The sequence below is a fragment of the Anser cygnoides genome, chromosome 35 (genome assembly GCF_040182565.1).
Source record: "Anser cygnoides isolate HZ-2024a breed goose chromosome 35, Taihu_goose_T2T_genome, whole genome shotgun sequence".
In the NCBI taxonomy this organism is placed as follows: domain Eukaryota; kingdom Metazoa; phylum Chordata; class Aves; order Anseriformes; family Anatidae; genus Anser; species Anser cygnoides.
This window is the reverse complement of record NC_089907.1, coordinates 871417-897637: the sequence shown is the minus strand read 5'-3', so window position 1 is coordinate 897637 and position 26221 is coordinate 871417. Positions and strand designations below refer to the sequence as shown.

The following is a 26221-nucleotide window of genomic DNA, read 5'->3' as shown; positions in this document are numbered from 1 at the left end:
ATGAAAAAAAGGAAATCAGGTTTGTTGAACATGAGCTTCCACTCACGAACCCATGTGTCCTGTGACCAGTGGCCGCATTGTCCCTCAGGTGTTTTTCACTCACTCCCAGAGCAATCTCTGTAACTTTACCAGGCACTGCCATGAGACTGACAGACCTGTAATTCCCAGGTTCCTCTTTGCTGCCCTTCTCTGAATCTGGGGCAACGTTTGGCAGCTTCCAGTCACTGGGACCTCCCCAGATTCCTCAGTATATTTAAAATTAAATTATAGAGATTTCATGATATAGTGAAGATGCATTGCTGTGTACGAAGGCGTCTTGCAGCAGACCATCTCCTTGGTGTTGGTCCTGGGAGTCAAGAGCCAGGAGGAACCTCAGCTTCAGCTGCCCGTAGTTCCCCAGTTCCCTGGCTGTGCCCACAGGGGGCATCACGAGCTCTTGGAAGTCCTCCAAGCACAGGCAGCAGGTGGCCTCAGTGTTGAAGCTGTCCCTCAGGTCCTTGCAAGCCTCATCCATGCCCCAGCACCCAGCCTGCTACACTTGTGTTTCACTTCCCAGCACCCAAATTCTTCATGGGATGGACATGCAGGAGCCACAGGACCACCCCAGATTCCCCCAACTCTCAGCAATCAAGAACAAACCTGCACTCCCAGAAAACCACTTCCACTTTATTGCACCTCATTTTAAAGCAAGCATGGAAAAAGACAGACACTCTCGAGCCAAACTCATTGGAGTGTATTTTAAACATTGCAGCATTAAAATCAAGAGCAGACATGGTGGGGAAACTGGGGAAGGAAACGTGTCTTTGGAAGACACTGCATCCAATAGAAGCAGGTGATCCAAGCAGACCGAACCTCAGTGAGATGGAGCCTCCGTGGCTGCAGGACTCCTTTGGCCTCTTTGAAGGTTTCAATCTATGAAGGTGGGAAGCTAAGAAGAATCTTTGAACCCAGCTACACAATGAGGAGACACAGATGCTCTCCTCCATCTGGTTCTCAAGGCACGAGCCAAGCTGAGCCGTCTCCAAAACTCACCACCCATCTCCATCCATGTCAGGTCTCACCATCCCAAAAACACCTCATCCTTTATCCCACTGAGATCCCACCAAGATCCCACCATCCCCAAACCTCATCATCCTCCATCCCACTACTGTCCTACCACCCCCTAACCCAGTCGTCCTCCATCCCACTGGGCTCCCACCATCCCCAAAGCCATCCCGGGACTGGGGACTGACTGACCACCACTTTCCCTAAGCACTACGAGAAGCTGTGCCATGACCAACAGCTGCATGCATGGTCCTCCTCAATGCACACAAATCATCCTCAGGGGGTTGTTTGGGAGGAACAGTAAAAGTTATGCTCGGAGTTGAAGGCACGAGCAGCAGCAAAAATCAAGCTCTAGGATGGGTGGGACGTGGAGGAGCTGCGATGTCGTGGGGATGGAGACCCAAAGACCCCCCATCTCCCGGTGTGGTTCCTCTGGTGGATGATGAGGGTGGAGCTGGCCCGAAAGCTTTTCTCGCAGTACGAGCAGGGGTAGGGCTTCTCACCCGTGTGGATGCGCTGGTGCCTGCAGAGGGTTGTGGTCTCCCAAAAGGCTTTCCCACAGTCGGAGCAGACATGGGGACTGGGCCCCACATGGCTTTTCTGGCAGAGGAAGAAGGCCAAGGGAACGGTGAAGCCCATCCTGCAGTCAGGGCACTGATAGGGTTCACTGATAGGGTGTAATTCCCAGGGCCTTCTTCGTTGACCTTCTTGGAAACTGGGGCAATGTTTGACAGCTTAAATTCCAAGACCAAAGACCCCCAAGATAGAATTTGGAGAGGTCTCGAGATGACATTATGCACCTCCACATTGTCCCAATGCTCCCTGTTTGATTCCTCCTTAGATGGGTGGAGACGAACAAGCCTAGAGAGTGCCTTTCCCTGGAGGTCTGGAGAGGCTCCTCCAGGATAAATGCCCCTCGTTCTTGCTGAAGGCAGTGGACTGGGCACCCAGCTGCCATGGGATGGTGGTGATGACGCGTGGAAAAGACTCCACAACCATAGGGTTGTAAAGTAGGTATACTTTATTGCAGTGCTTCGGGCGCAGTGGGAATAGCTTTCCTCAAAAAAGTGCGCTTTTACATATTAAATGAGCTCTAATACATATTCATTATTTTCCCCTGTCCTGGTTTCAGTTAGGACAGAGTTAGTTTTCCTCCTAGTAGCTGGTAGGGTGCTATGTTTTGGATTAGGATGAGAATAATATTGATATCACGCTGATGTTTTAATTGTTGCAGAGCAGTGCTTACACCAAGCCAAGGACTTTTCAGCTTCTCGCTCTGTCCTGCCAACGGGCAGGCTAGGGGTGCAGCGGGAGCTGGGAGGGGATGGACCCAGGACAGCTGACCCAAACTGGCCAAAGGGGTATTCCACACCCCGTTATGCTAAACAATATATAGGGGTGGCTAGCCAGGGTGGAGGGGCCGGCTTGGGGATAGGCTGGGCATTGGTCAGCGGGTGGTGAGCAATTGCATTGTGCATCACTTGTTTCATACACATTAGTAGTAGTAGTACTATTATTATTATTATTATTATTAATGTTAATTAATGTGTTAATAAACTGTGTTAATAAACTGTCTTTATCTCAACTCACACGCTTCACTTTCCTGTTTCTCTCCCCCATCCCAGAGAGGGAGGGGGAAGGGTGAGCCAACGGCTGTGTGGTGTTTAGCTGCCGACCGGGTTAAACCACAACATCCCCGACAAGGCGGACCTCTTCCAAGTACTCATTTCCATACTCTCCACCCTTAGCTCTTCCCGGTTGTGCCTGCGTAATGTAGCCTGGTGGTTGCAGGCAGGGGTCTTTCAGGATGAAGGCAAAGAGGAAAAGGAGGTCAAACTTTTTACCTTTCTGGACTTTGACCTGCTCTTGGACAGTATTGAGGAGTTTATTGCTTATCTTTGCATTGTTTCCTGCCAACAAGTTGTTCATCCTTCCCTAACGAGTTGTTCATCCTTCCCTCATCTGTTGGCCTTGAGTGATATCTTCCTTTTTACTTCTGCTTCTCATAAGATTCTCATCTACATCCCCGATAATCAGGATATTTTACAATATATGTAGCTAACTATTAATTCGGATAAGTTTTAGCATCTTCCCCATCTCAGTGCTAGGCATACAGAGCTCCCCAGACACTTCTTCCCACTGCTCCAGGGCCAGAGCTCCTCCTAGAGGATTATTGCAACCAGGATGTGGGAAAAGGCTTGGGAAGTTGGGCGTAGCCCTGTGCTTCCTGCAGCTCTGCTGGGTGCTGTGAGGGACCGCTCTCTCGGTGGGGTTCCCTTGGAGAAGAACCCCTGGGTGGGCTGCATGCCCCCTAGGGGACCTCTCTCTCAGATGGAGCTCCCCTGCGGCTGCCAACGCCCCAGCCTCACCAGCCATGCCAGGGACCTCCTGACTTCCCTCGTCACTCTGCTCCTCCTCCAGATGGGCTCAGGTAGGATCCTGTGGGGCTGTTGGGGGCTCTCCACCTGGGCCTGGCAGATGTGCTGCCGTGGGGCAGGGGAGTGGCCGTGGGGCTGGGGGAACCCGAGCCCACAGCTCAGCCCCCAATGGGTTTCACTTTCACTTTGGCTCTTTCACACAATATGGGCACAGCTTTGGCTGCCCTTTCTGGCTCTTCTTCACCTGCCCGAATGCTGCAGAGAGGGCTCCCAATCCCAGCACACCTCCTTCTCCTGCACATCCTCCCTCTACCTCTCCTGTTTCCCCAGTGGTTTCCCATGGGACACGGGGGATGCAGAAAGCAGCAACTCATGCACAGCTCACCCTTTGTCACTCACTGCCCCTAAATTTGCGATGGCAAAATCTCACCTCCTCTCTGTGCCCTTCTCCATTGCCCAGCCCAGCTCAGAGTTATGGCACCAGGCCAGCCTCTCACTGCCACCGTGGGGCAGGATGTCGTGCTGCCCTGCCACTTGTCCCCTCAACGGGATGCTCGCACCTTGGACGTCAGGTGGATCCGGGACAATATCTCTGAGACCGTGCACCACTACCGCAATGGAGAGGACCTGTACGGGGAGCAGATGGGGGCATATGCTGGGAGGACAGAGTTGGCCAGAGATGGTCTCTCTGCTGGAAGCCTGGACTTGCGAATCACGGGGCTGAGACCCTCAGACGATGGCCAGTACGTCTGCACTGTGAAAAATGCTAATGCTTATGACGAAGACATTGTGGAGCTGGAGGTGTCAGGTTAGTGGCTGGGGTGATGCTTCCAGGGCAGAGTTTACGTGTCCTTTTAATGTTTCAGCTACTTCACAGCATTGAGCATGCCCATGGATGTGGAGGTAATATTTGGGGAGAGAGCTCCATGGATATTTTTGTCTGTTTTCCCTGGTGTCCTCGAAGACAACAATCATAATATTGTGAGGGCACTGGGCACAGGCTGCTGAGCAGCTCCTTCACCTGTGTCAGCAATGGGACCAAACACCACACAGGGAGAATCGCAGAGTCCTCTGAGCTGCCGGATGTCTGCTTTACTTTTGCTTTGTGTGCTGGGGGAGACCTGAGACGTTGTCTGGAAGTCTTGGGGCTTCTTGAACCAGCACGACTTGGTGCCAAGACGCTGCCTGGAGGCACTAAAGCTTGGCACCTGGGTTTTCAGGGCAATTTGGGGCTACTGGCATTGTGCAGCCCTGCCCTCTGGTTCCGGCATCAGCCGGGGTGGTTTGGGGTGAGGGTAGGTGAATGGAGCACCTGGAACAATAGCCCCTGGGGCCGTGGCTGTGCTGGGCTGTGTCTGGCATGGGAGCAGATGGGGTCTTTGCCTTGGAACTGAATCCCTCCCCAAGTCAAGACCCAGCCGCGGGCTCTTCCCCCAGCCACAGGCGCTGACCCCTTCCTCTCCCTGGGGAGCTACCAGGCCGGAGGCGTCCGGGTGCTGTGTCGATCGGCCGGCTGGTACCCGCTGCCGCAGCTGCTGTGGAGGAATGCTCGTGGGCAGCATCTGCCCTCAGTCTCCCAGACACATTCCCAGGACCAGGAGGGGCTCTTTGAAATCGAAGGTGCCATCATCGTGACCGGGAGCGTGGAGGGGCCCTTGTCCTGCGTGGTCAGGAGCAGCCGCCTCCAGCAGGAGCGGGAATCGTCCCTACACATCGCAGGTACAAATAGCACAGCCAGGGGGAGGTGTTCCTGGCCCCTGCACTTGTCCTGAGCTGGAAGTCTGGGTCTTGCTTTTCCACCCATGGGCATGGAAGTGCACCCCTTTTCCTTGTGCCTTTTCTCAGCTCCCTTCTTCCATAACGCCCAGCCCTGGATGGTGGCTCTGGCTCTGGTCCTCGTGCTTTTGGCTGTGTCCATTGGCCTCGGTGTTTATCTCTTTCGAAAGAAAGGTAAGCTGGCAGCGCAGGGATGGAGCAGAGGGAGGTGTTCTGCAGGGACCCGCGTGGGTCTGGAGCGGGGCTGAGCCCTGGCCCCGGGAGGTGCATAGGAGGAGGAAGGGAATGTTCTCCTGGGGATCCCAAAGGCCTTAGGATCCTCTTGGGCCTCTGCCTTGGGCAACGAAGGTAGGGGAGAAGGCAAGGGGCCTTGGGTGGGAGGCCAGGGAGCATGGGTGCAGCGTGGGGCTGGTGGGAAGGCCCAGAGCCCCTGCACATGTTCCCACTGAGCAACCAAGCTGCTCTGCTGACCTCCTGTTCCTCCGCCTTTGCTTTTCAGCGGTACAGAGCCGAGAGCTGGGTGAGTCCTTGCAGTGCCTGCCCCCAGCCCCCTGGGGAAGTGGTGTCCCTGTGGGAGGGACTGGACTGGGTGGGCTGTGGGGGCTTGTGTGCTGGTGGCTCAGGGGTGCTGGAGGAGCAGCTGGAGCTTGACGGGGGAGTGGGGAGTGCTGGGGCTGGGGCTGCCCTGGGCACAGACACGGCTGGGATGGCTGAAAGGAACGGGGATCAAGGTGGGGACGGGGAGCGAGCTGCGGGGCTGCCCTACTCTGTACTTGCAGGACAGGGACGTCCTCCACCTGTCCCCATTCACTTCCACCTGTGTTTTGGTGGCACGGTGCAGAGAGCTGCACAAGTGTCTGTCCTTACTGCTCCACGTGCAGAAGCCTTGCTCAAAGCTGGGTCTTGCTCCCTGTTAGTCTGGTCCCTCCCAGTCTGGGTGTAAGTTGGTCATTTTCCACTTTAAACCCTTCGTGGTCTTCAAATGGGATCAGCCCTGAGATGAAAAGCTGTAACCTCTGATCACTCATGCTTTTGTTTTCCTTTTCCAGTGAATAGAGATGCAAAGCTGGGTAAGTCTCCTTCCCCAAAGAGAAAGCATTTGGTGTCTTCTCAGAGGAGTAGCCATGGGATAAGAAGCTGCCCCTCTGAACATGCATTACTTTTCTCTTTCTTTTTCTTTTACAGAGGAACAACCTGCAGAGATCGGTGAGTCTCCATCCCCAAACCCAAAGAATTTGGGGTCCAGACATGGGATGAGAATTTTTCCCCTCTGATCATGGATTCCTTACGTTTTTCTTTCCCAGAGGAAAAAGATGCAAGACTGGGTGAGTCTCCCACCCTAATCCGAAGGAATTGAGGCCCTTGGCTTTGCAGCAGCCATTTGATGAGAATCTGTCCTTCCTCCTCATGCACTACTATTCTCTTTCTTTTCCAGCGGAACTGGCTGCCAAAGTGGGTGAGTGTCCCTGAGTTTGGGCATGGTGCAAGAGAGCTGCACAAGTGTCTGTCCTTACTGTTCCACTTACAAGAGCATTGTACAAAGCTGGGCCACAATGACTATTTGTTTGGTCCCACCTCGGAGCAAGGCAGTATTTTCCCAGTCATGGGCTGCGTTCACGGTCTACCATGAGCTGAGCAACATTCCCCTCTGATCATGCATTACTTTTGCTTTCCTTTTCAGAGGAACAATCTGCAGAGCTGGGTGAGTGTCCCCGTGCTTGGGCCTCAGGGCAACACCAAGGCGATGTGCAGGGGAGGGTGGGCACCTGGGACAGAGCAGCCCAGGGCTGGTCCCTCACCCTGACGGGGGAGTGGGGACTGCTGGGGCTGGGGCTGCCCTGGGCACGGGACACGGCCGGGATGGCTGAAAGGAACGGGGATCAAGGTGGGGACGGGGAGTGAGCTGCGGGGCTGCCCCGCTCTGCACTGACGCTTCTGGGACAGGGACATCCTCCACCCGTCCCCATTCACTTCCACTTGTGTTTTGGTGGCACGGTGCAGAGAGTTGCACAAGTGTCTGTCCTTACTGCTCCATGTGCACGAGCCTTGCTCAAAGCTGGTTCTAGCTGACTGTTAGTCAGGTCTCTCACAATCTGGGTGCAAGTTGGCCATTTCCCACTCGTGATATGTGTTCAAAGTCTAGCCATGGGCCGAGCAGCTCTTCCTTCTGATCACACATTGTTTTTGCTTTCCTTTTCAGAGAAACAAGCTGCAGAGCTGGGTAAGTGCCCCTGTGCTTGGGCCCCAGGGAACAACAAGGCGATGTGCAGGGGAGGGTGGGCAGCTGGGACAGTGAAGCCCAGGGCTGGCCCCTCACCCTGACAGAGGAGTGGGAGTGCTGGGGCTGGGGCTGCCCTGGGCACGGGACACGGCCGGGATGGCTGAAAGGAATGGGGATCAAGGTGGGGACGGGGAGCGAGCTGCGGGGCTGCCCCGCTCTGCACTGACGCTTCTGGGACAGGGACGTCCTCCACCCATCCCCATTCGCTTCCACTTGTGTTTTGGTGGCACGGTGCAGAGAGCTGCACAAGAGTCCGTCCTTACTGCTCCACGTGCACAAGCCTTGCTCAAAGCTGGGTCTTGCTCCCTGTTAGTCCGGACCCTCCCAGTCTGAGAGAAAGACTGTCTGTGCCCACTCACCAGGGCAAAGAAATTTGGGGTCTAGCCATGGAATTAGCCATGGAATTTGAAGCACTCCTCTTTGCAGAAACATGCATTTCTTTTCCTTTCCTTTTCCAGTGAGAAAAGATGCAAAGATGGGTAAGACTCCATAAACCCAAACACTTGGCATCTTTCCATGGCAGCAGCTATGGGCTGAGAAGCTCCCCCTCTCATCATGCCTTGCTTTTCACTTCCTCTTCCAGTGGAACAAGCTGCAGAGCTGGGTGAGTGTCCCCATTCTTGGGTTGTATGATGATGCCAAGGCAATGTGCAGGGGAGGGTGGGCAGCTGCGACAGAGCAGCCCAGGGCTGGACCCTCATCCTGCCCACACCCACTGGGCACCGGCCATGGGCTGTGACCAGCTCTCCCCTCTCCTTCCAGCATGGAGAAGGTGTCTTCTGCCTCAAAATAGAGGTAGGTGTGCACTGGGTTGCCCTCTGCGGTGCTTCTCCTGCCCTTGCTGGGGCATGTTCAGGAGCCAAGAGGTGCCCCATCTCCTGCCCCGTGGGGGCAGCTCCTGGCCCCGAGCTGGAGAAAGCCTGCCCAGGGCTGAGCTCTGCCCCCGATGGCCTGGCTCCTTCTGTCCCTGCAGTGAAGGTGACCCTGGATGCAGACACAGCTCATCCCATGCTTGTCCTGTCTCAAGACCAAACGAGTGTGAGACGTGAAACTGAATGGCAGCAGGTTCCTGACACACCAGAGAGATTTGACACTTGTTGCTGCGTGCTGGGCCGTGAGGAGTTCAGAGAGGGGAGGCACTTTTGGGAGGTGGAGGGAGAGGGGGAGTGGCTAAAGTTTTCTTGGTGGGCTGTGGGGGTGGCCAGGGCATCTGTGAAGAGGAAGGGGGAGATCGACACGAGCCCCGGAGAAGGGATCTGGGCTGTGGAGTACTATTATGAACATCTCAAGTCTCTCACATCTCCTCCCACTCACTTGTCCCTGTCCCCTGTCCCTACGAGGATCTGGGTCTGTCTGGACTGTACCCAGCAGCAGGTGTCTTTTATCAACGCTGACAACGGGGTCGAGATCTTCACTTTCACAGCAGCCTCCTTCAATGGGGAGAGCATCCACCCCTGGTTCCTCTTGAAGAAACGGGGAATTCAGCTGTGCCTGAGGGACAGCACCCTGTAGACCCTGTCCCCAGCTCTGACGGGCTCCTGCTCTTCTCCAGCCACTCCTGCATCACCTCTTCTTGGTCCTGCAGGAGCAGCACAGGAATGAGGGGCAGTGGGGGCTGCCCCATATTCCTCCCTGCTGCTGGAGGAGGGCTTGGATGCTGCATGCAGGGGCCAGGCCCCTTGCAGACCCTGGGCTCTGCCCTGCACACGGCTCCTGTGCTGGGGCACAAGCCTTGCTGGCACCCGCGGGTCTCAGCCTGCCTCTGAGCCCCAGCGGGCAGCACAGCGGCTGCAGCAGCTCTCCACGCTCCTCTCCCTTCTGCTTGCACTGCTTGCAGACCCCCAGTGCAAGGGATGTGGTCACCATGTGCTGCCGGCCATTGCAGGCCACCTTTGCCTCCTAGTTTGGGGTTGATCTGTGCTATGTGCCTGGTGCTGAGCATAAGTAGTCTGTGGGGGCTCTTTGTTCCCTCCTCTGGAGCACATCAAGGCATAGCAGCAGCAGCACTGTGGCAAATAAAGTTTTGCACGGGACAATGGAGTCTGGCAGTGGCATTTCCTGGGTGCTTTCTGTCCTGAGGCTTTGCTGCCTGGGAAGGTGTCTTGCAGCAGACCGTCTCCTCAGTGCCTGAGCCTCCCCTGTGACAGCTCCACGTCGTTCCCTCAGGCCCTGTCGCTGGCCCCAGAGAGCACAGACCGGCGCCTGCCCCTCTGCTCCCCTCATCAGGAAGCTGTGGGCCACCGCAAGGCCTCCCCTGCGTCTCCTCTGCTCTGGGCTCAACAAGCCAAGCGCCTTCAGCCGCTCCTCACACCCCTTGCCCTGCAGAGCCTCAGCCATCCTCGTAGCCCTCCCTTGAAGGCTCTCGCACAGTTTCACGCCCTTCATCTGCTGTGCTGCCCACAGCTGCACGCAGTGCTCGAGTGCTCACAGCAGGCCGAGCAGAGCGGGACGATCCCTTCCCTCGGCCGGCCAGCAGTGCCGTGCCTGAGGCACCCCAGGGCATGCTTGGCCCTTTGGGGTCCCATGCCATGTCCCCCACCCACCCGCTCCTCTTGGTGGGACACCATAGGAACCCCATGAGCCTCTGCCCTGTCCCCAGAATGCTGCAGAGACGCCAGCAGGGCTTGTGGAGCATCTTTATTCTCAGCACCGCGGCATCAGGTCTGAGATGGGGCCATCCGGGAGCCACAGGTGATAGGAGGTGTCTGTCTAGTGGTCCTCAGATGCTGCCTGGGGAAGGGGGACACACACAGGGAGAGAGATGGGGTGATTCGGCCCTCATCAATGGGGACAGGGATGGGGACACCGTTACCTGCGGGGTAGTTGTCTCCAGGGAGGGGAGTGTAACCTGCTGGGGGGAGAAGAAGAGTGAGCAGAATCCTTGTCACCCTTGACCATGTCCCCCAAGAAGCATTTGGACTGTGCTCTTATTCATATGGTCTGAATTTTTGGGTAGACCTGTGTGGTGCCAGCAGTTGGACTCACTGATCCTTGTGGGTCCCTTCCAACTCGGGATATTCTATGATTCTATGACCCCACGTTGGAGCAGGGGAAGAGAGTGACCATGAAGGAGCAGCAGAGACGAAGTGCTATAGACTGACTGCAAACCCCATTGTCCCGTTCCCCTGCGCCGCTTGGGGAGAGGAGGTGGAAGAGGGTGGGGGTGGATGAGGGGAAGATATCTCTGATTTGTTTTCTTTGTTTCTCACTTTTCTGGCTTCTTAGTAATAGCTAGTAAATTCCTTTAATCTTCCTATGGTTAGTCAGTTTGCCCATGATGATAATTATTGTGTGATCTCCTGGTCCTTATTTCAATCCTTGAACCCTTTTCATTGCATTTTCTCCCCTTTTCCCTTTGAGGAGGGGGAGTGAGAGAGCGGTTGTAGTGAAGTTCAGCTACCCACCTGAGTAAAACCAGCACACATGATGACAGCAGCCAGTTCTCTTAGTACTCTGGGATGAATCCCATCAGGCCCTATAGTCTTGTATGCATCCATCTGGAGCAGCAAATTCGGGGTTTGTTGGGAGTTTATCGTTCCTGCAGTCACTGTCCTCCAGTTCAGGGCACCTGGGGTCCCACAGCCCAGCATCAGTGTTGAAGACAAAGGCAAAGAAAGCATTAAACATCCCTGTGAAGTCGATGACCCTGTTTGGGCATCCCCATCCAGTAGCAGACCAATGTTTTCTCTCATCCTACTTTTGCTGTTAAGATAGTTTAAAAAATAATCCATTTTATTGCCCCTCACAGTACTGTCCAGCTTCAACTCAAATTGTGCTTTGGCCATACAAATTTTCTCCCTACAAAGGCAAACAGTACCTCTGTAGTCCTTCCACATTGCCTGACCTCACTTCCAGCAAACAGAAACTTTCCTTATCCACGTAAGCTCTAGAAGAAGGTCCCTGCCCATCTGAGCCAACCTTCTGCCACGGCTGCTTTACTGGAGCCCGGAGCAGGGCTGGCTCTTTGCCTTCAGCACCCTGGGCAAAGGGTGGCAGCTCCAGGCTCGACTCCCAGCTGTGCCCCATTCCCTGCAGCCTGCGATCCCGCTCAGCTCTTCACTGCCATCTCTTCACATTGTCCCATTGCTCACTGATTCCTCCTTAGATGGGTGGAGATGAACAAGTTTAGGCGCTGGCTTTCCCTGGAGGTCTGGAGAGGCCCCTGCTGGTGACAAGCCCCTTGTGCTTGCTGAAGGCCGTGGACTGGGCACCCAGCTGCCATGGGATGGTGGTGCCAGCCCTGCAGAGCTCCCCAGACATTGGCCCAGGGGCAGAGCACCTCCAGGAGGTTTATTGCAGCCAGGAAGTGGGCAAACGTTGGGGAAGTTGGGCGTAGCCTTGTGCTTTCTGCAGCTCTGCTGGCTGCCGTGAGGGACCTTGAAGGGAATGACGACACGGACTCCAAGATAGTCGAGAAATGGAGACCCTTTATTGTCCCGATGCCAGATCTTATATAGCTTTTCTGAGCCCCTACATGCACTGCACGTGGCTGGCAAACATAGTTGCAGACTTCTGATTGGTGCATTCCTTTTGATCACACATAGCCCTCTGTAGGCCCGTCCGAGCCTAACAACTCCTTCTTATTGGTTCCCACTTTCTGTTATTCTAGCCTGGTTAGCACTCTATGCCTTAGTGCACCGCCGTATCAATCAGCTCCAGTTTGTCACTGAAAGGGTCACCCATAATTCCCCCTTTTTTTGTTTCTACAAGCCAAATTGTGCGCAACGAACATTTAATCATTTTTTGCAAACATTGCAACTGGCATGGTATAACTATTATAACTGCAACAAATGCGATAAACAAAATAATCATTATCTTTTACCAACTCCGTTAGCCACCCGGTTATTCCTAATCCCTTTAGCCAAGACTCCAATCCCAGTGAGCTTGTTGTTAGCTTATCAGACAACTCATTCAGTTTTTTAAGCTGTTGAAATATCGTCTGGGCTGGATTGAGACCCATGCGGTGCCAAAACTGCAGAGGTGGAGGAGGGCAGTGGTCCCAGCCAAGGCCGCACGCCACGGGCTGGCACCCATCGTGGTCCTTGTCCCGTGGAGACACAAGCATACCCTCGCCCCCAAGTTATTAGCTAGTATGGTCCTTCCCACCCCCCGGTATCCAAGTTTCGCATCATAACCATCGCTTTCCCTGTTTTAACTGATGTTAGTCTTGATTCCATTATTTTAAAATGCTTAATAAGGGGTGGTACATCTTCGTGTTGAAAAGGTAGCGTTAAATGATTCATAACATAGATTACCTTAGCTAACCTATTCTGTGGTGTCTCTTGGGTCTCCCCCTGTTTTTGTTTTGCTAGCAGGTCCTTTATTGTGCGGTGTACTCGTTCTACTATGGCTTGTTCTGTGGGTGAGTGTGGGATGCCTGTCTTGTGCGTGATACCCCAAGTGTGGAAAAATGCCGTTGTAGAGTGGCTGACATATGCAGGGCCATTATCTGTTTTTCTCTCTTTTGGGATGCCAAGGGCGGCAAAGGCGGCACGAAAATGATGCCATTGTTTAAATGCCAATATTATTGCATGCAATTCTACTATTTGTGGGGAGCCTTGAATGTTTTCCAGTATGTGATTCCACTGGCCCCCTTGTTCCCATGTAACTACAGCTTTTCCCGTTCGCCCCGACCCATCAGTGAATACAGTTTGTCCTTGGACAGGGTGCCATCTATATAGGGGTTTAACCTCAAGTTGAACATTATTATAAAAGGTGAACATTTTGTGAGAAGGGAGGTGTATATCTAATTGACCATCAAAGCCCGAAAGGGCTGCTTGCAGCTCAATGCTATTCTGGAGGCACCAGTCGAGGTAGTCCTTAACTATCGGGATAACAATGCTTTTTGGTTCCTCTCCAGCTATCTCTATGATACGTTCTCTGCCCTTCTTAATTAAGGCTGCAAACATTTCAATGCGAGGCGCGAATGTCTTAGTAGGTTGATGAGGTAAGAACACCCATTCCAGTAACAATAGTGGATTCGCTGCGGCTGGATCCCATTGCGCGATGATAGCTAAAGGTTGCGGATTCTGGTTGCATATGTAGAGCTGAATGGGTAAGTTTTCCACGCGTCGTTGGCATTGTTGGGCTGAAATTTTTTCCTCAACGTTGCTTAAAGCTATTCTGGCCCTATTAGTCATGTTTCGGGGTGCATTAATGTCCGTGTCCCCCTTAAAAAGTTCAAACAATGGTGCTAAGGTTTGATTATCAATGCCGCAGAGCATTCGTATCCAACTTATATTTCCTATAAGCTGCTGGACATCATTCAGCGTGCGGATTTCCATTGTAATGGCTACATTTTGGGGTTGAATACTCTGTTGTAATATTTTCCAGCCTAAATATTTCCAAGGTGCTTCCATCTGGATTTTTTCTGGCGCAATTTGTAACCCTCTTTTTTGCAACTCCTGCTGTAGAACAGGCATCACTTCTTGCTCTAAGCTCTTGGATGGGCTGGAGAGCAATATATCATCCATATAGTGATAACTGTAGACATGAGGAAATTGCCTTCACACAGGGCACAAAGCTTCTGCAATGTATGTCTGGCATATAGTTGGGGAATTTTTCATCCCTTGGGGTAGTACAGTCCAGTGATATCTGTCTATGGGCTCACTCCTGTTGATTTTTGGGACTGAAAAGGCAAATCGGGGAGCATCTTCAGAGTGAAGTGGTATAGTAAAAAAACAATCCTTCAAGTCAATAATTAGTATATTCCAATTTCGAGGGAGCATAGTAGGGGAAGGCAATCCGGGCTGGAGAGCTCCCATGTCTTCCATGACGTTGTTTATCTGGCACAGGTCATGGAGCAGTCACCATTTCCCATTTTTCTTTTTGATCACAAATATTGGTGAGTTCCAAGGACTAGTTGTGGGGGTGATATGTCCTAATTTCAATTGCTCTTTAATAAGTTCTTGGAGCACAGCGACCTTTTCCGCTGGAAGTGGCCATTGATCCACCCACACTGGCTTCTCAGTTTTCCAGGTGAGTTTCATGAGTGGTCACTCGTCAATGGCCGCTATCGAAAATTTTCCGGAGAGCTCAGGATGAAATTGCCCTGCCCCATCACATCTCTCCCCAGGAGGCTGACAGGTATTGGGGCAGCATATGGCCGAACGTGGTATGCCGAACCTTCGTGAGTTTTAATGGTAAGCATATATTTACTTTGGCAAGTATTGGAAACACCACCCACCCCCATGAGGCCTTTTGCAGTTGAATCCAACGGCCATCCGCTGGGCCAGTCCTTTAGGGCTGTTACTGTTACATCTGCCCCTGTATCCATTAACACCATGACTAGGGCATTTGGGGGGTCAGCGGTCGGGTGATGTAGTGTCAGGGTCAATATAGGTCTTTTGGTGGCAATGGTCGAGGCCCAGAAGACTGACGGGGATCCTGTTGACCCAAAACCCCTGTCACATCACTCGCACTGTTCTGCTTGGGGAACCGTTGCTTTAAATAATATTAACTGGGCAATTCTGGTATCCTTTGGCACAAGCACTGGTGGCGAGGGAGTCCACGCCATGGCTTGGATGACCCCTTCATAATCAGCATCAATAACTCCAGGCAGTACAAAAAGTCCTGTCAAGGTGGTGCTTGAGCGCCCCAACAGGAGCGCGCTATATCCTTTACCTATTGGTCCCTTAATGTTCAGCATTATTTTGCGCACCCGAGTGTCCCAAAGGGTGCAGTCCTCTACTGTGGAGACATCCAAACCGGCGCCTCCTCGGGTTTTGGCAGTGAGGGAATCCACAGTGATATATTTGGCGAGGCCACTGGAGCGGTGCTCTGCTGTTGTTGTGATCCGGCTGTCATCATTACTCGAGGCGAGTCCCATGAGGGCGGCCTGCCCACCATCGAGGACTGAGGCACTTGTGTCGTCGCGCGGCCCTGCCCCACGCTCCGCCTCCCGTTTCCCCATCGCGATTGCATGGACAGACCTTCTGTGTTATATCTCGAGCGACACTGGCTAGCCCAGTGCCACCCTTTTCCACATCGGGGACAAGCAGAGGGGGGAGCAGGGTTACTGCGGCCTCCCCCCATGCCCCGCTGGGAGCATTCGACAGCAAGGTGTCCTGTAGCTTGGCAGCGGAAACAACGTTTACCCACGATTTGAAGCGCTGCCGCAAAGGCTCCAGCTAAGGTGGCAGTGTGGTGCTCCACCGATCCAACTCAGTTACACACCTCTATCATCTGCACTAACATAGTATTAACCGGTAACGCTTGGAGTATCTTTTTACAGTCCGTGTTTGCATTTTCTACAGCCAATTTTAATATCAATGCCTCTCTTGCCTCGCGATTGTCAACCTGTTTATCTACAGCGTCCCATAATCTATCGATAAATTGCATGTACAGTTCGCTTACTTGTTGTTTAATACTCGTAAATGAGGGTTCAACTTTTCCTACTTCTGGTAATTTCAACATTGCCTGGAGAGCCAGAGACGCAGACTGTCGCAAGATGGCATCATTGAGCCTAGCCTGCAATCTCGGGTCCAGCCAATGGCTCAGTCCCCATTAGTTGTGGGATCCCGGCTCCCAGAAGAGGGTCGCCAGGCTGTCTCTCCAGATTTTGTAAGGCAGCCGTTTCGCAGCCTTCTTTCCACTTTTGTTCCCACAGCAACTTTTGTGTTGGGGTTAAAATCATTGCGGCAATCTGGCGACAGTCGTAGGGCACTAACAATTGACCAGTCATGACGTCCTCTAACAACGACTGTGTAAACGGTGCGTGCAACCCGTACGTAGTCACCGTCTTTCGTAATTCTTTAATTAAATCCCATTGAAAAGCATGATACTCATTTGGACCGTTGGCACGCACTTCTACCGGGAAAGCCATTCCTATTGGGTCCCCGTCCTTTAATGCTTCCCGGCGTACCTGCTCCCATCGCTCCTGTGGATCAAAAACTCGAACTCCCAGGGAGGCATTGTTAAGGTGGGGCAATGTGGGAGCCGAGGGGGCTCGCGGAGTAGGGCTAAACAGTGCTGGTTCGCGACCCTCTTCTTGATCGTCCCCCACGTCTATTAAATTGTCCTGTTCTGGTGGCTCATCAGACTCCGATCCCGGAGCTGCTATCAGGATCGCCCGCTCGGTGGCGCTCTGTACCTTCTTTTCTGCCTGCCACGCTCTTAAAGTCTCCGTTACCAGGCCCCACGTGGTCATAACCTCAGCGGCGGTCGCATCCCCGCTTGATGCTGCCTCCCACACTTTCTCCCCCGCTTATTCCCAAGTCTCTACATCGAATATAGCTGAGGCCGTCGAGGGGACCCCTTGTTTCTGCAAAAACTTTAATAGTAGCTTTATCTTAAATGGGTCGTATTTTACACCCCTTTTTGTTAACAATTGCGTTAATAATGTTACTATTGCTTCTTCTTCTCCTGAGAGATTGGCTCCCCTTGTGAATGCCCAGCCGCTCACCTGTCCTTCAGGCGATGTCCCGGGGTTGAAGCTGCAGGCCAGCTGCAAGCTTGATTCGCTCGGCTGGGTTCCCTCCAGACGCTCCTGCAGCGTTGCTCTACCCCTTATCACGTCGGGGTCACTATTTGAAGGGAATGACGACACGGACTCCAAGATAGTCGAGAAATGGAGACCCTTTATTGTCCCGATGCCAGATCTTATATAGCTTTTCTGAGCCCCTAAATGCACTGCACGTGGCTGGCAAACATAGTTGCAGACTTCTGATTGGTGCATTCCTTTTGATCACGCGTAGCCCTCTGTAGGCCCGTCCGAGCCTAACAACTCCTTCTTATTGGTTCCCACTTTCTGTTATTCTAGCCTGGTTAGCACTCTATGCCTTAGTGCACCGCCGTATCAATCAGCTCCAGTTTGTCACCGAAAGGGTCACCCATAGGACCTCTCTCTTTTGGTCGGACTCCCTTGGAGAAGAACCCCTGGGGGGCCCCCTGCCCCCTGGGGGACCTCTCTCTCAGATGGGGCTCACCAGCGACTGCGGCCGCTCCAACCACACCGGCCATGCCAAGGGCCTGCTGACTTCCCTTGTCACTTTCCTCCTCCTCCGGCTGGGCTCAGGTAGGATCCTGTGGGGCTGCTGGGGGAACTCCCCCCAGGGCCTGGCAGACATGCTGCTGTGGGGCAGGGGAGCGGCCGTGGGGCAGGGGGACCTGAGCCCTCAGCTCAGCCCCCAATGGGTTTCACTTTCCCTTTGGTTCTTTCACACAATATGGGCGCTGCCTCGGCTGCCCTTTCTGGCTCTTCTTCACCTGCCCGAGTGCTGCAGAGAGGGCTCCCACTCCCAGCACACCTCCTTCTCCTGCACGTCCTCCCTCTCCCTCTCCCATTTCCCCAGTGGTTTCCCATGGGACACGGGGGACGCAGCACGTATCAACTCTCGCACAGCTCACCCTTTGTCACTCACTGCCCCTAAATTTGCGATGGCAAAATCTCACCTCCTCTCTGTGCCCTTCTCCATTGCCCAGCCCAGCTCAGAGTGGTGGGACCAGACCATCCTCTCACTGCCACCGTGGGGCAGGATGTTGTGCTGCCCTGCCACTTGTCCCCTCGCAAGGATGCTCGCACCTTGGAGGTCAGGTGGATCCGGGATGATTTGTCTGAGACAGTGCACCAGTACCGCAATGGAGAGGACCTGTACGGGGAGCAGATGGAGGCATATGTCGGGAGGACAGAGTTGGCCAGAGATGGTCTCTCTGCTGGACACCTGGACTTGCGAATCACGGGGCTGAGACCCTCTGATGATGGCCAGTACGTCTGCACTGTGGAAGATGCTTATAATGAAGCCATTGTGGAGCTGGAGGTGTCAGGTTAGTGGCTGGGGTGATGCTTCCAGGGGAGAGTTTATGTGTCCTTTTAATGTTTCAGCTCTTTCATAGCATGGAGCATGCCCATGGATGTGGAGGTAATATTTGGGGAGAGAGCTCCATGGATATTTTTGTCATTTTTCCCTGGTGTCCTGGAAGACAATAATCATAATATTCTGAGGGCACTGGGCACAGGCTGCTGAGCAGCACCTTCAGCTGTGTCAGCAATGGGACCAAACACCACAGGGAGAATCTCAGAGTCCTCTGAGCTGCCGGACGTCTGCTTTACTTTTGCTTTCTGTGCTGGGGAAGACCTGAGACATTGTCTGGAAGCCCCGGGGCTTCTTGAACCAGAACAGCTTGGTGCCGAGACGCTGCCTGGAGGTGCTGAAGCTCAGCACCTGGGTTTTCAGGGTGATTTGGGGCCACTGGCATTGCGCAGCCCTGCTCTCTGGTTCTGGCACAAGCCGGGGTGGTTTGGGGTGAGGGTGGGTGCATGGAGCGCCCGGACCCTGAGCCCCTGAGGCCATGGCTGGGCTGGGCTGTGTCTGGCATGGGAGCAGATGGGGTCTTTGCCTTGGAAATGAATCCCTCCCCAAGTCAAGACCCAGCCGCAGGCTCTTTCCCCAGCCACAGGCACTGACCCCCACCTCTCCCTGGCGGGCTACGAGGCCGTAGGTGTCCGGGTGCTGTGTCGATCGGCCGGCTGGTACCCGCTGCCGCAGCTGCTGTGGAGGGATGCTCGTGGGCAGCACCTGCCCTCGGTCTCCCAGACACATTCCCAGGACCAGGAGGGGCTCTTTGAAATCGAAGGCACCATCATCGTGACCGGGAGCGTGGAGGGGCCCTTGTCCTGCGTGGTCAGGAGCAGCCGCCTCCAGCAGGAGCGGGAATTGTCCCTGCACATCGCAGGTACAAATAGCGCAGCCAGGGGGAGGTGTTCCTGGCCCCTGCACTTGTCCTGAGCTGGGAGAAGTCTGGGTCTTGCTTTTCCACCCACGGGCACATAAATGAAGCCCTTTTCCTTGTGCCTTTTCTCAGCTCCCTTTTTCCACAACGCCCAGCCCTGGAAGGTGGCTCTGGCTCTGGTCCTCGTGCTTTTGTCTGTGTCCATTGGCCTCGGTGTTTATCTCTTTCAAAAGAAAGGTAAGCTGGCAGGGCAGGGATGGAGCAGAGGGAGGTGTTCTGCAGGGACCCGCGTGGGTCTGGAGCGGGGCTGAGCCCTGGCCCAGGGAGGTGCGTAGGAGGAGGAAGGGAATGTTCTCCTGGGGATCCCAAAGGCCTTGGGATCCTCTTGGGCCTCTCCCTTGGGCAACGAAGACAGGGGAGAAGGCAAGGGGCCTTGGGTGGGAGGCCAGGGAGCATGGCTGCAGCGTGGGGCTGGTGGGAAGGCCCAGACCCCCTGCAGATGTTCCCACCGAGCAACCAAGCTGCTCTGCTGACCTCCTGTTCCTCCGCCTTTGCTTTTCAGCGGCACAGAGCCGAGAGCTGGGTGAGTCCTTGCAGTCCCTGCCCCTAGCCCCCTGGGGAAGTGGTGTCCCTGCGGGAGGGACTGGGCTGGGTGGGCTGTGGGGGCTGGTGTGCTGGTGGCTCGGGGGTGCTGGAGGAGCAGCTGGAGCCTGACGGGGGAGTGGGGAGTGCTGGGGCTGGGGCTGCCCTGGCCACGGGACACGGCCGGGATGGCTGAAAGGAACGGGGATCAAGGTGGGGACGGGGAGCGAGCTGCGGGGCTGCCCCGCTCTGCACTGACGCATCTGGGACAGGGACGTCCCCCACCCGTCCCCATTCACTTCCACTTGTGTTTTGGTGGCACGGTGCAGAGAGCTGCACAAGTGTCTGTTCTTAATGCTACAAGTCTTGCAAAATGCTGGGCCTCGGTCCTTGTTGGTCTGGTCGCTACAAGTCTGGCAGCAAGGAGGTATGGGCGCATGCATGAGAGCAAAAAAATTTGGGGTCTAGCCATGGAAGCAGCAATGGGGTGAAAGTCTCTCCACTGACCATTCATTCGTTTTGCTTTTTATAGCAGCAAAAAAGGATGCAAAGCTGGGTAAGTCTCCTTCCACATAGAGAAGGCATTTGGTGTCTTCCCACAGGCATACTCTCCCCTCTGACCATACATTGCTTATCTCTTTCTTTTTCTTTTCCAGTGAAACAAGCTGCAGAGATAGGTGAGTGGCCATCCCTGACCTGAAAGAATTTGCTGCATAGACAATGGATGAGAAGTTTTTTCCCTCTGACCATGCATTCCTTATGCTTTTCTTTTCCAGAGGAAAAAGATTCAAGACTGGGTGGGTCTCTCTTCCCCCCCACAACTGAAGGAATTTGGGGTCTTTGGTTTGTAGCAGCCATTGGTGAGAAGCTGACTCCTCTCATTGATGCATTGCTTTTCTCTTTTATTTGTAGCCGAACAAGCTGCCGAGCTGGGTAAGTCTCACTCTCCAAAAGGAAAAAAGATAATAATAAGAAAAAAAGTGTCATAGTGAGAGGTATGGGATAAGAAACTGTGCCCTCTGATCATGTTTTTTTTTCTGTTTCATTTGTAGAGAAACAAGCTGCAGAGCTGGGTGAGTGTCCCAACACTTGGGCCCCAGCGAAACACCAAGGCGATGTGCAGGGGAGGGTGGGCAGCTGGGACAGAGCAGCCCAGGGCTGGACCCTCACACTACCCACACCCACTGGGCACCACACGTGGGCTGTGACCAGCTCTCCCCTCTCATTCCAGCATGGAGAAGTTGTCTTCTGCCTCAAAATAGAGGTAGGTGTGCATTGGGTTGCCCTCTGCAGTGCTTCTCCTGCCCTTGCTGGGGCATGTTCAGGAGCCAAGAGGTGCCCCATCTCCTGCCCCGTGGGGCAGCTCCGGGCCCCGAGCTGGGGAAAGCCTGCCCAGGGCTGAGCTCTGCCCCTGATGGCCTGGCTCCTTCTGTCCCTGCAGTGAAGGTGACCCTGGATCCGCACACGGCTCATCCCCTGCTTGTCCTGTCTCAGGACCACATGAGTGTGAAATGGGAAAGTACATGGCAGCAGGTGCCTGACACGCCGGAGAGATTTGGCTGTTGGTGCTGCACGCTGGGCCGTGAGGAGTTCAGAGAGGGGAGGCACTGCTGGGAGGTGGAGGAGGAGGGGGAGAGGGGAAAGTATTCACGGTGGGCTGTGGGAGTGGCCAGGGCATCTGTGAAGAGGAAGAAATGGATCGACATGAGCCCCGAAGGAGGGATCTGGGCTGTGCAGTACAAAGAGGGGCAGCTCATGTCTCTCACATCTCCTCCCACCCCCTTGTCCCTGTCCCCTGTCCCCACGAGGATCTGGGTCTGTCTCGACTGTACCCAGCAGCAGGTGTCTTTTATCAACGCTGACAACGGGGTGGAGATCTTCACTTTCACAGCAGCCACCTTCAATGGGGAGAACATCCGCCCCTGGTTCCTGTTGTGGTCACAGGGAATTCAGCTGTGCCTGAGGGACAGCACCCCCCAGACCCTGTCCCCAGCCCTGGGGGGCTCCTGCCCTTCTCCAGCCACTCCTGCATCACCTCTCCTTGGTCCTGCAGGAGCAGCACAGAAATGAGGGGCAGTGGGGCCAGGGGCTGCCCCGTGTTCCTCGCTGCTGCTGGAGGAGGGCTGGGATGCTGCAAGCAGGGCCAGGCCCCTTGCAGACCCTGGGCTCTGCCCTGCACGCAGCTCCTGTGCTGGGGCACAAGCCTTGCTGGCACCCGCGGGTCTCACCCTGCCTCTGACCCCAGCAGGCAGCACAGGGGCTACAGCAGCTCTCCACGCTCCTCTCCCCTCTGCTTGCACAGCTTGCAGACCCCAGTGCAAGGGATGTGGTCACCGTGTGCTGCCGGCCATTGCAGGCCACCTTTGCCTCCTAGTTTGGGGTTGATCTTTGCTCTGTGCCTGGTGCTGAGCATGAGCAGCCTGTGGGGGCTCTTTGTTGCCTCCTCTGGAGCACATCAAGGCGCAGCAGCAGCAGGACTGCAGCAAATAAAGTTTTGTACAGGAAGATGGAGTCTGGCAGTGGCATTTCCTGGGTGCTTTCTGTCCTCAGGCTTTGCTGCCTGGGAAGGTGTCTTGCAGCAGACCGTCTCCTCAGTGCCTGAGCCTCCCCTGTGGCAGCTCCATGCCGTTCCCTCGGGCCCTGTCGCTGGCCCCAGAGAGCACAGACCGGCGCCTGCCCCTCCGCTCCCCTCATCAGGAAGCTGTGGGCCGCCGCGAGGCCTCCCCTGCGTCTCCTCTGCTCTGGACTCAACAAGTCAAGCGCCTTCAGCCGTTCCTCACACCCCTTGCCCTGCAGAGCCTTCTCCATCCTTGTGGCCCTCCCTTGGAGTCTCTCGCACAGTTTCATGCCCTTCATCTGCTGTGCTGCCCACAGCTGCACGCAGTGCTCGAGTGCTCACAGCAGGCCGAGCAGAGCGGGACGATCCCTTCCCTCGGCTGGCCAGCAGTGCCGTGCCTGAGGCACCCCAGGGCACACTTGGCCCTTTGGGATCCCATGCCATGTCCCCAGAATGCTGCAGAGATGCCAGCAGGGCTTGTGGAGCATCTTTATTCTCAGTACCGCAGCATCGGGTCTGAGATGGGGCCATCCGGGAGCCACAGGTGCCAGGAGATGTCCGTCTGGGGGTCCTCAGATGCTGCCTGGGGAAGGGGGACAGACAGGGCGAGAGATGGGGTGATTCGGCTCTCGCCAATGTGGACGGGGATGGGGACACCGTTACCTTTAGGGTAGTTTTCTCCAGGGAGGGGAGTGTAACCTGCAGGGGGGAGAAGAGGAGTGAGCAGAGTCCTCATCACCCTTGACCACGTCCCCAGCTCTCCCCGGCCACTCACCGGGGGCGGGAGGCCTGGCCCTGAAGCGGTAGACGCCGGCGAGAAATAAGCCAAGTCCCACCACCATCAGCACGGTGGCCACCGCCACCATTATCGTCACCTCCGGCAGCAGTCCGGGACCTACGGGGACACGGCCGGGTGAGTGGCGGTGAGTGGGCAAGACCGCCAGCCTCCGGGTGCGGTCCTGCGCCTCTCCACTCACTGCAGTCCTCCAGGAGAGGCTCCTGCAGGCTGACGTGCTGCACCGAGCACGTGTAGGTGTCGCCTGTCACCGGGGCCACCATCAGGGACACCTGCGTCTGGTAGGTCCAGTCGCCGTTGGGGATGGCGGAGATGGGGTTGCAGCCGTCGGGCTCCAGGATGTCCCCGTTGCGCAGCCAGATGACGGTCACCTCGGGGGGGTAGAAGCCCCAGATGTGGCAGGTGAGGCGGACGGGCACACGGGCGTTCCCCGTCTCCGCGGGGATGATGCGGACTTGGGGCTGCGCTGGAGCAGGGACGGGGATGGGGTCAGTGGTGGGCGAGCCCCTTTTCCCTGCCCCGTGCAACGTCCCCATGCAATGTTCCGTGCAACGCTCCCGTGCAACGCCCTGTGCAAAGCTCAGCGCAACTTCCCCATGCTGCTTCCCCATGCAACGCCCTGTGCAAGCTCTAGGCATTGTCCCACGCGATGTCACGTGCGACATCCCCATGCGATGCCCACGAGATGCCCTGTGCAACGCCCCTGTGCCACACCCTGCAAGAGGCATTGCTCCGTGCAACATCCCCATGCAAAGTGCAATGCAGTGCGCTGTGCAGTGCTCCGTGCAACATCCCCCTGCAACGTCCTCATGCAGTGTGCTCTGCAGCACCCCCATGCAATGCCTGGTGCAACATCTCCTTGCAACATGCCCTACAACACCCCTGTGCAACAATCCCATACAACATACTCTGCAAAACCCCTGTGCAATGCCCCCACGCAATGCCACAATGCAACAGCTCCATGCAACATGCTCTGCAACTCCTCCGTGCAATGCCCTTTACAACACTCCTCTGCTATCCTCCATGCAACGCCCCCATGCAATATGCTCTGCAACAGCCCCGTGCAATGCCCCCATGCAACATGCTCTGCAACACTCCCACGCAACACCCCAGGCAATATTCTCCTGCAGCGCTTCCACACCACGGCCCCACGCCAAGCCCCCCCGGGGGCTCACTGCGCCGCAGCGCCATCCAGTCCCAGTAGCGCAGGGCCAGGTCGCTGCAGGCCTGGCGCCGGGCCTCGACGCGCTGCACCCAGGTGCTGTCGTTGTTGAGGTGGGCGGCGAGGTGGGTGGCCTGCAGCCGCAGCAGCCCCCAGTCGCAGGCGACGAAGCGCTGAGTGTCGGAGTCGTAGCACACCAGCTGGTTCTTGTTGAAGGCCAGGGTGAAGTCGAAACCCATCACGGAGCCTTTGGCCGCCAGCGGGCAGGAGCTGGCCATGTGTATCAGAAATGCGCCTTGCAGCAGACAGTCACCTTGGTGTTGGTCCTGGGAGTCAAAAGCCAGGAGGAACCTATGCTCCAGCTCCCCCTGCTTCTCGGTTCCCCGACTGTGCCCACAGGGGGCATCACGAGCTCTTGGAAGTCCTCCAAGCACAGGCAGCAGGTGGCCTCAGCCTCGAAGCTGTCCCTCAGGTCCTTGCAAGCCACCTCCATGCCCCAGCACACAGCCTGCTGCAGTCATGTTTCACTCCCCAGCACCCAAATTCTTCATGAGATGGACATGCAGGAGCCACGGGGCCACCCCAGATTCCCCCAGCCCTCAGCAATCAATAAAAAACCTGCACTCCCAGAAAACCAGTTCCACTTTATTACACCTCATTTTAAAGCAAGCATGGAAAAAGACAGACACTCTTGAGCCAAATTCATTGGGGTGTATTTTAAACATCGCAGCATTAAAATCAAGAGCAGACATCGTGGGGAAACTGGGGAAGGAAACGTGTCTTTGGAAGACACTGCATCCGATAGAAGCAGGTGATCCAAGCAGACTGAACCTCAGTGAGATGGAGCCTCCGTGGCTGCAGGACTCCTTTGGCCTCTTTGAAGGTTTCAGTATACGAAGGTGGGAAGCTAAGAAGGGGCTTGGAACCCAGCTACACAATGAGGAGACACAGATGCTCTCCTCCATCTGGTTCTCAAGGCATGAGCCAAGCTGAGCCGTCTCCAAACCCCACCATCCATCTCCATCCACGTCAGGTCTCACCATCCCCAAAACCCCTCATCCTTTATCCCACTAAGAGCCCACCAAGATCCTACCATCCCCAAACCCCATACTCCTTCCTCCCAGAACATTCCCATCTCCCAAAATTCCATTGTCTTCCATTCCAGTTGAGATCCACCACCACAAACCCCATCTACCTTCGTACCAGTGGGGTCCCACCATTTCCAAAACCCCATCATCCTCCATTTCGCTGGGCTCCCACCATCCCCAAACCTCATCATCCTCCATCCCGCTGCTGTCCTACCACTCCCTAACCCAATCGTCCTCCATCCCACTGGGCTCCCACCATCCCCAAAGCCATCCCGGGACTGGGGACTGACTGACCACCACTTTCCCTAAGCACTACGAGAAGCTGTGCCATGACCAACAGCTGCATGCATGGTCCTCCTCAATTCACATAAATCATCTTCAGTGGGTTGTTTGGGAGGAACAGTGAAAGTTATGCTCGGAGTTGAAGGCACGAGCGGCAGCAAAAATCAAGCTCTAGGATGGATGGGACATGGAGGAGCTGCGATGTTGTGGGGATGGAGACCCAAAGACCCCTCATCTCCGCGGTGTGGATCCTCTGGTGGATGATGAGGGTGGAGCTGGCCCGAAAGCTTTTCTCGCAGTACGAGCAGTGGTAGGGCTTCTCACCCGTGTGGATGCGCTGGTGCCTGCAGAGGGTTGTGGTCTCCCAAAAGGCTTTCCCGCAGTCGGAGCAGACATGGGGACTGGGCCCCACGTGGCTTTTCTGGCAGAGGAGGAAGGCTGAGGGAATGGTGAAGCCCATCCCGCAGTCAGGGCACAGATAGGGTTCACTGATAGGGTGTAATTCCCAGGGCCTTCTTTGCTAATCCTTCTTGGTAACTGGGGCAACGTTTGACAGCTTAAATTCCAAGACCAAAGACCCCCAATATAGAATTTGGAGAGGTCTC

General features: G+C 55.2%; 4 protein-coding genes and 1 long non-coding RNA gene across 6 annotated transcripts; 2 read left to right on the top strand and 3 right to left on the bottom strand.

Moving 5' to 3' along the window:
• Positions 1-524: 524 nt before the first annotated feature.
• On the bottom strand, positions 525-26076 carry LOC136788311 (zinc finger protein 79-like). The gene is made up of 3 exons (XM_066986594.1): positions 25747-26076; positions 3853-4049; positions 525-1684 (listed from the first exon to the last, which is right to left on the bottom strand). Exons 1-3 carry the CDS (start codon positions 26074-26076, stop codon positions 1396-1398), a joined length of 816 nt encoding a protein of 271 aa, XP_066842695.1. The 3' UTR covers positions 525-1395.
• Positions 3249-10219, top strand: LOC125181531 (butyrophilin subfamily 3 member A2-like). The gene is made up of 15 exons (XM_066986711.1): positions 3249-3475; positions 3883-4230; positions 4860-5141; positions 5268-5372; positions 5698-5718; positions 6248-6268; positions 6384-6404; positions 6503-6523; positions 6634-6654; positions 6880-6900; positions 7399-7419; positions 7938-7958; positions 8063-8083; positions 8242-8274; positions 8453-10219. Exons 1-15 carry the CDS (start codon positions 3349-3351, stop codon positions 8989-8991), a joined length of 1623 nt encoding a protein of 540 aa, XP_066842812.1. The 5' UTR covers positions 3249-3348; the 3' UTR covers positions 8992-10219.
• Positions 10102-17035, bottom strand: LOC136788403 (uncharacterized). Its single transcript, XR_010827199.1, has 3 exons — positions 10884-17035; positions 10292-10327; positions 10102-10209 (listed from the first exon to the last, which is right to left on the bottom strand). It is a non-coding gene; the product is annotated as an uncharacterized lncRNA (long non-coding RNA).
• LOC125181532 (butyrophilin subfamily 1 member A1-like) lies at positions 17109-22236 on the top strand. 2 transcript variants are annotated; one of them, XM_066986713.1, is made up of 12 exons: positions 17109-17494; positions 18043-18243; positions 18871-19152; positions 19282-19386; positions 19712-19732; positions 20264-20287; positions 20388-20408; positions 20508-20528; positions 20644-20664; positions 20784-20804; positions 20963-20995; positions 21173-22236. In XM_066986713.1, the coding sequence occupies exons 1-12, from the start codon at positions 17395-17397 to the stop codon at positions 21799-21801; spliced, it is 1479 nt and encodes a 492-aa protein (XP_066842814.1). In that variant the 5' UTR covers positions 17109-17394; the 3' UTR covers positions 21802-22236. The 2 variants fall into 2 exon arrangements, with proteins under 2 accessions (XP_066842814.1, XP_066842813.1); XM_066986712.1 differs by having other exon boundaries at positions 17114-17494; positions 17902-18243.
• Positions 22764-24540, bottom strand: LOC125181533 (HLA class II histocompatibility antigen, DM beta chain-like). Its single transcript, XM_066986857.1, has 5 exons — positions 24260-24540; positions 23266-23550; positions 23064-23183; positions 22952-22987; positions 22764-22871 (listed from the first exon to the last, which is right to left on the bottom strand). The coding sequence occupies exons 1-5, from the start codon at positions 24522-24524 to the stop codon at positions 22861-22863; spliced, it is 717 nt and encodes a 238-aa protein (XP_066842958.1). The 5' UTR covers positions 24525-24540; the 3' UTR covers positions 22764-22860.
• Positions 26077-26221: the final 145 nt, after the last annotated feature.

Bases quoted from the DNA above. Each gene is read 5' to 3' on its own strand.
- LOC125181531 (XM_066986711.1), top strand. From the start codon at position 3,349: ATGCCCCCTAGGGGACCTCTCTCTCAGATGGAGCTCCCCTGCGGCTGC. The intron at 4,231-4,859 runs GTTAGTGGCTGG...CTCTTCCCCCAG, and splicing joins TGTGGAGCTGGAGGTGTCAG to CCACAGGCGCTGACCCCTTC. The intron at 7,420-7,937 runs GTAAGTGCCCCT...TTCCTTTTCCAG, and splicing joins GAAACAAGCTGCAGAGCTGG to TGAGAAAAGATGCAAAGATG.
- LOC125181532 (XM_066986712.1), top strand. From the start codon at position 17,395: ATGGGGCTCACCAGCGACTGCGGCCGCTCCAACCACACCGGCCATGCC. The intron at 20,288-20,387 runs GTAAGTCTCCTT...TTTCTTTTCCAG, and splicing joins AAAAAAGGATGCAAAGCTGG to TGAAACAAGCTGCAGAGATA. The intron at 20,996-21,172 runs GTAGGTGTGCAT...CTGTCCCTGCAG, and splicing joins TCTTCTGCCTCAAAATAGAG to TGAAGGTGACCCTGGATCCG.
- LOC125181533 (XM_066986857.1), bottom strand. From the start codon at position 24,524: ATGGCCAGCTCCTGCCCGCTGGCGGCCAAAGGCTCCGTGATGGGTTTC. The intron at 23,551-24,259 runs GTGAGCCCCCGG...TCCCTGCTCCAG, and splicing joins CTGGATGGCGCTGCGGCGCA to CGCAGCCCCAAGTCCGCATC. The intron at 22,988-23,063 runs GTGAGTGGCCGG...TCCCCCCTGCAG, and splicing joins GGCCAGGCCTCCCGCCCCCG to GTTACACTCCCCTCCCTGGA.
- LOC136788311 (XM_066986594.1), bottom strand. From the start codon at position 26,076: ATGGGCTTCACCATTCCCTCAGCCTTCCTCCTCTGCCAGAAAAGCCAC. The intron at 4,050-25,746 runs TAACTTTCACTG...CTCCCCGTACAG, and splicing joins CGTGCCTTCAACTCCGAGCA to GTCCTCTCCATTGCGGTAGT. The intron at 1,685-3,852 runs GTGAGATTTTGC...CCCTGACTGCAG, and splicing joins GAGAAGGGCACAGAGAGGAG to GATGGGCTTCACCGTTCCCT.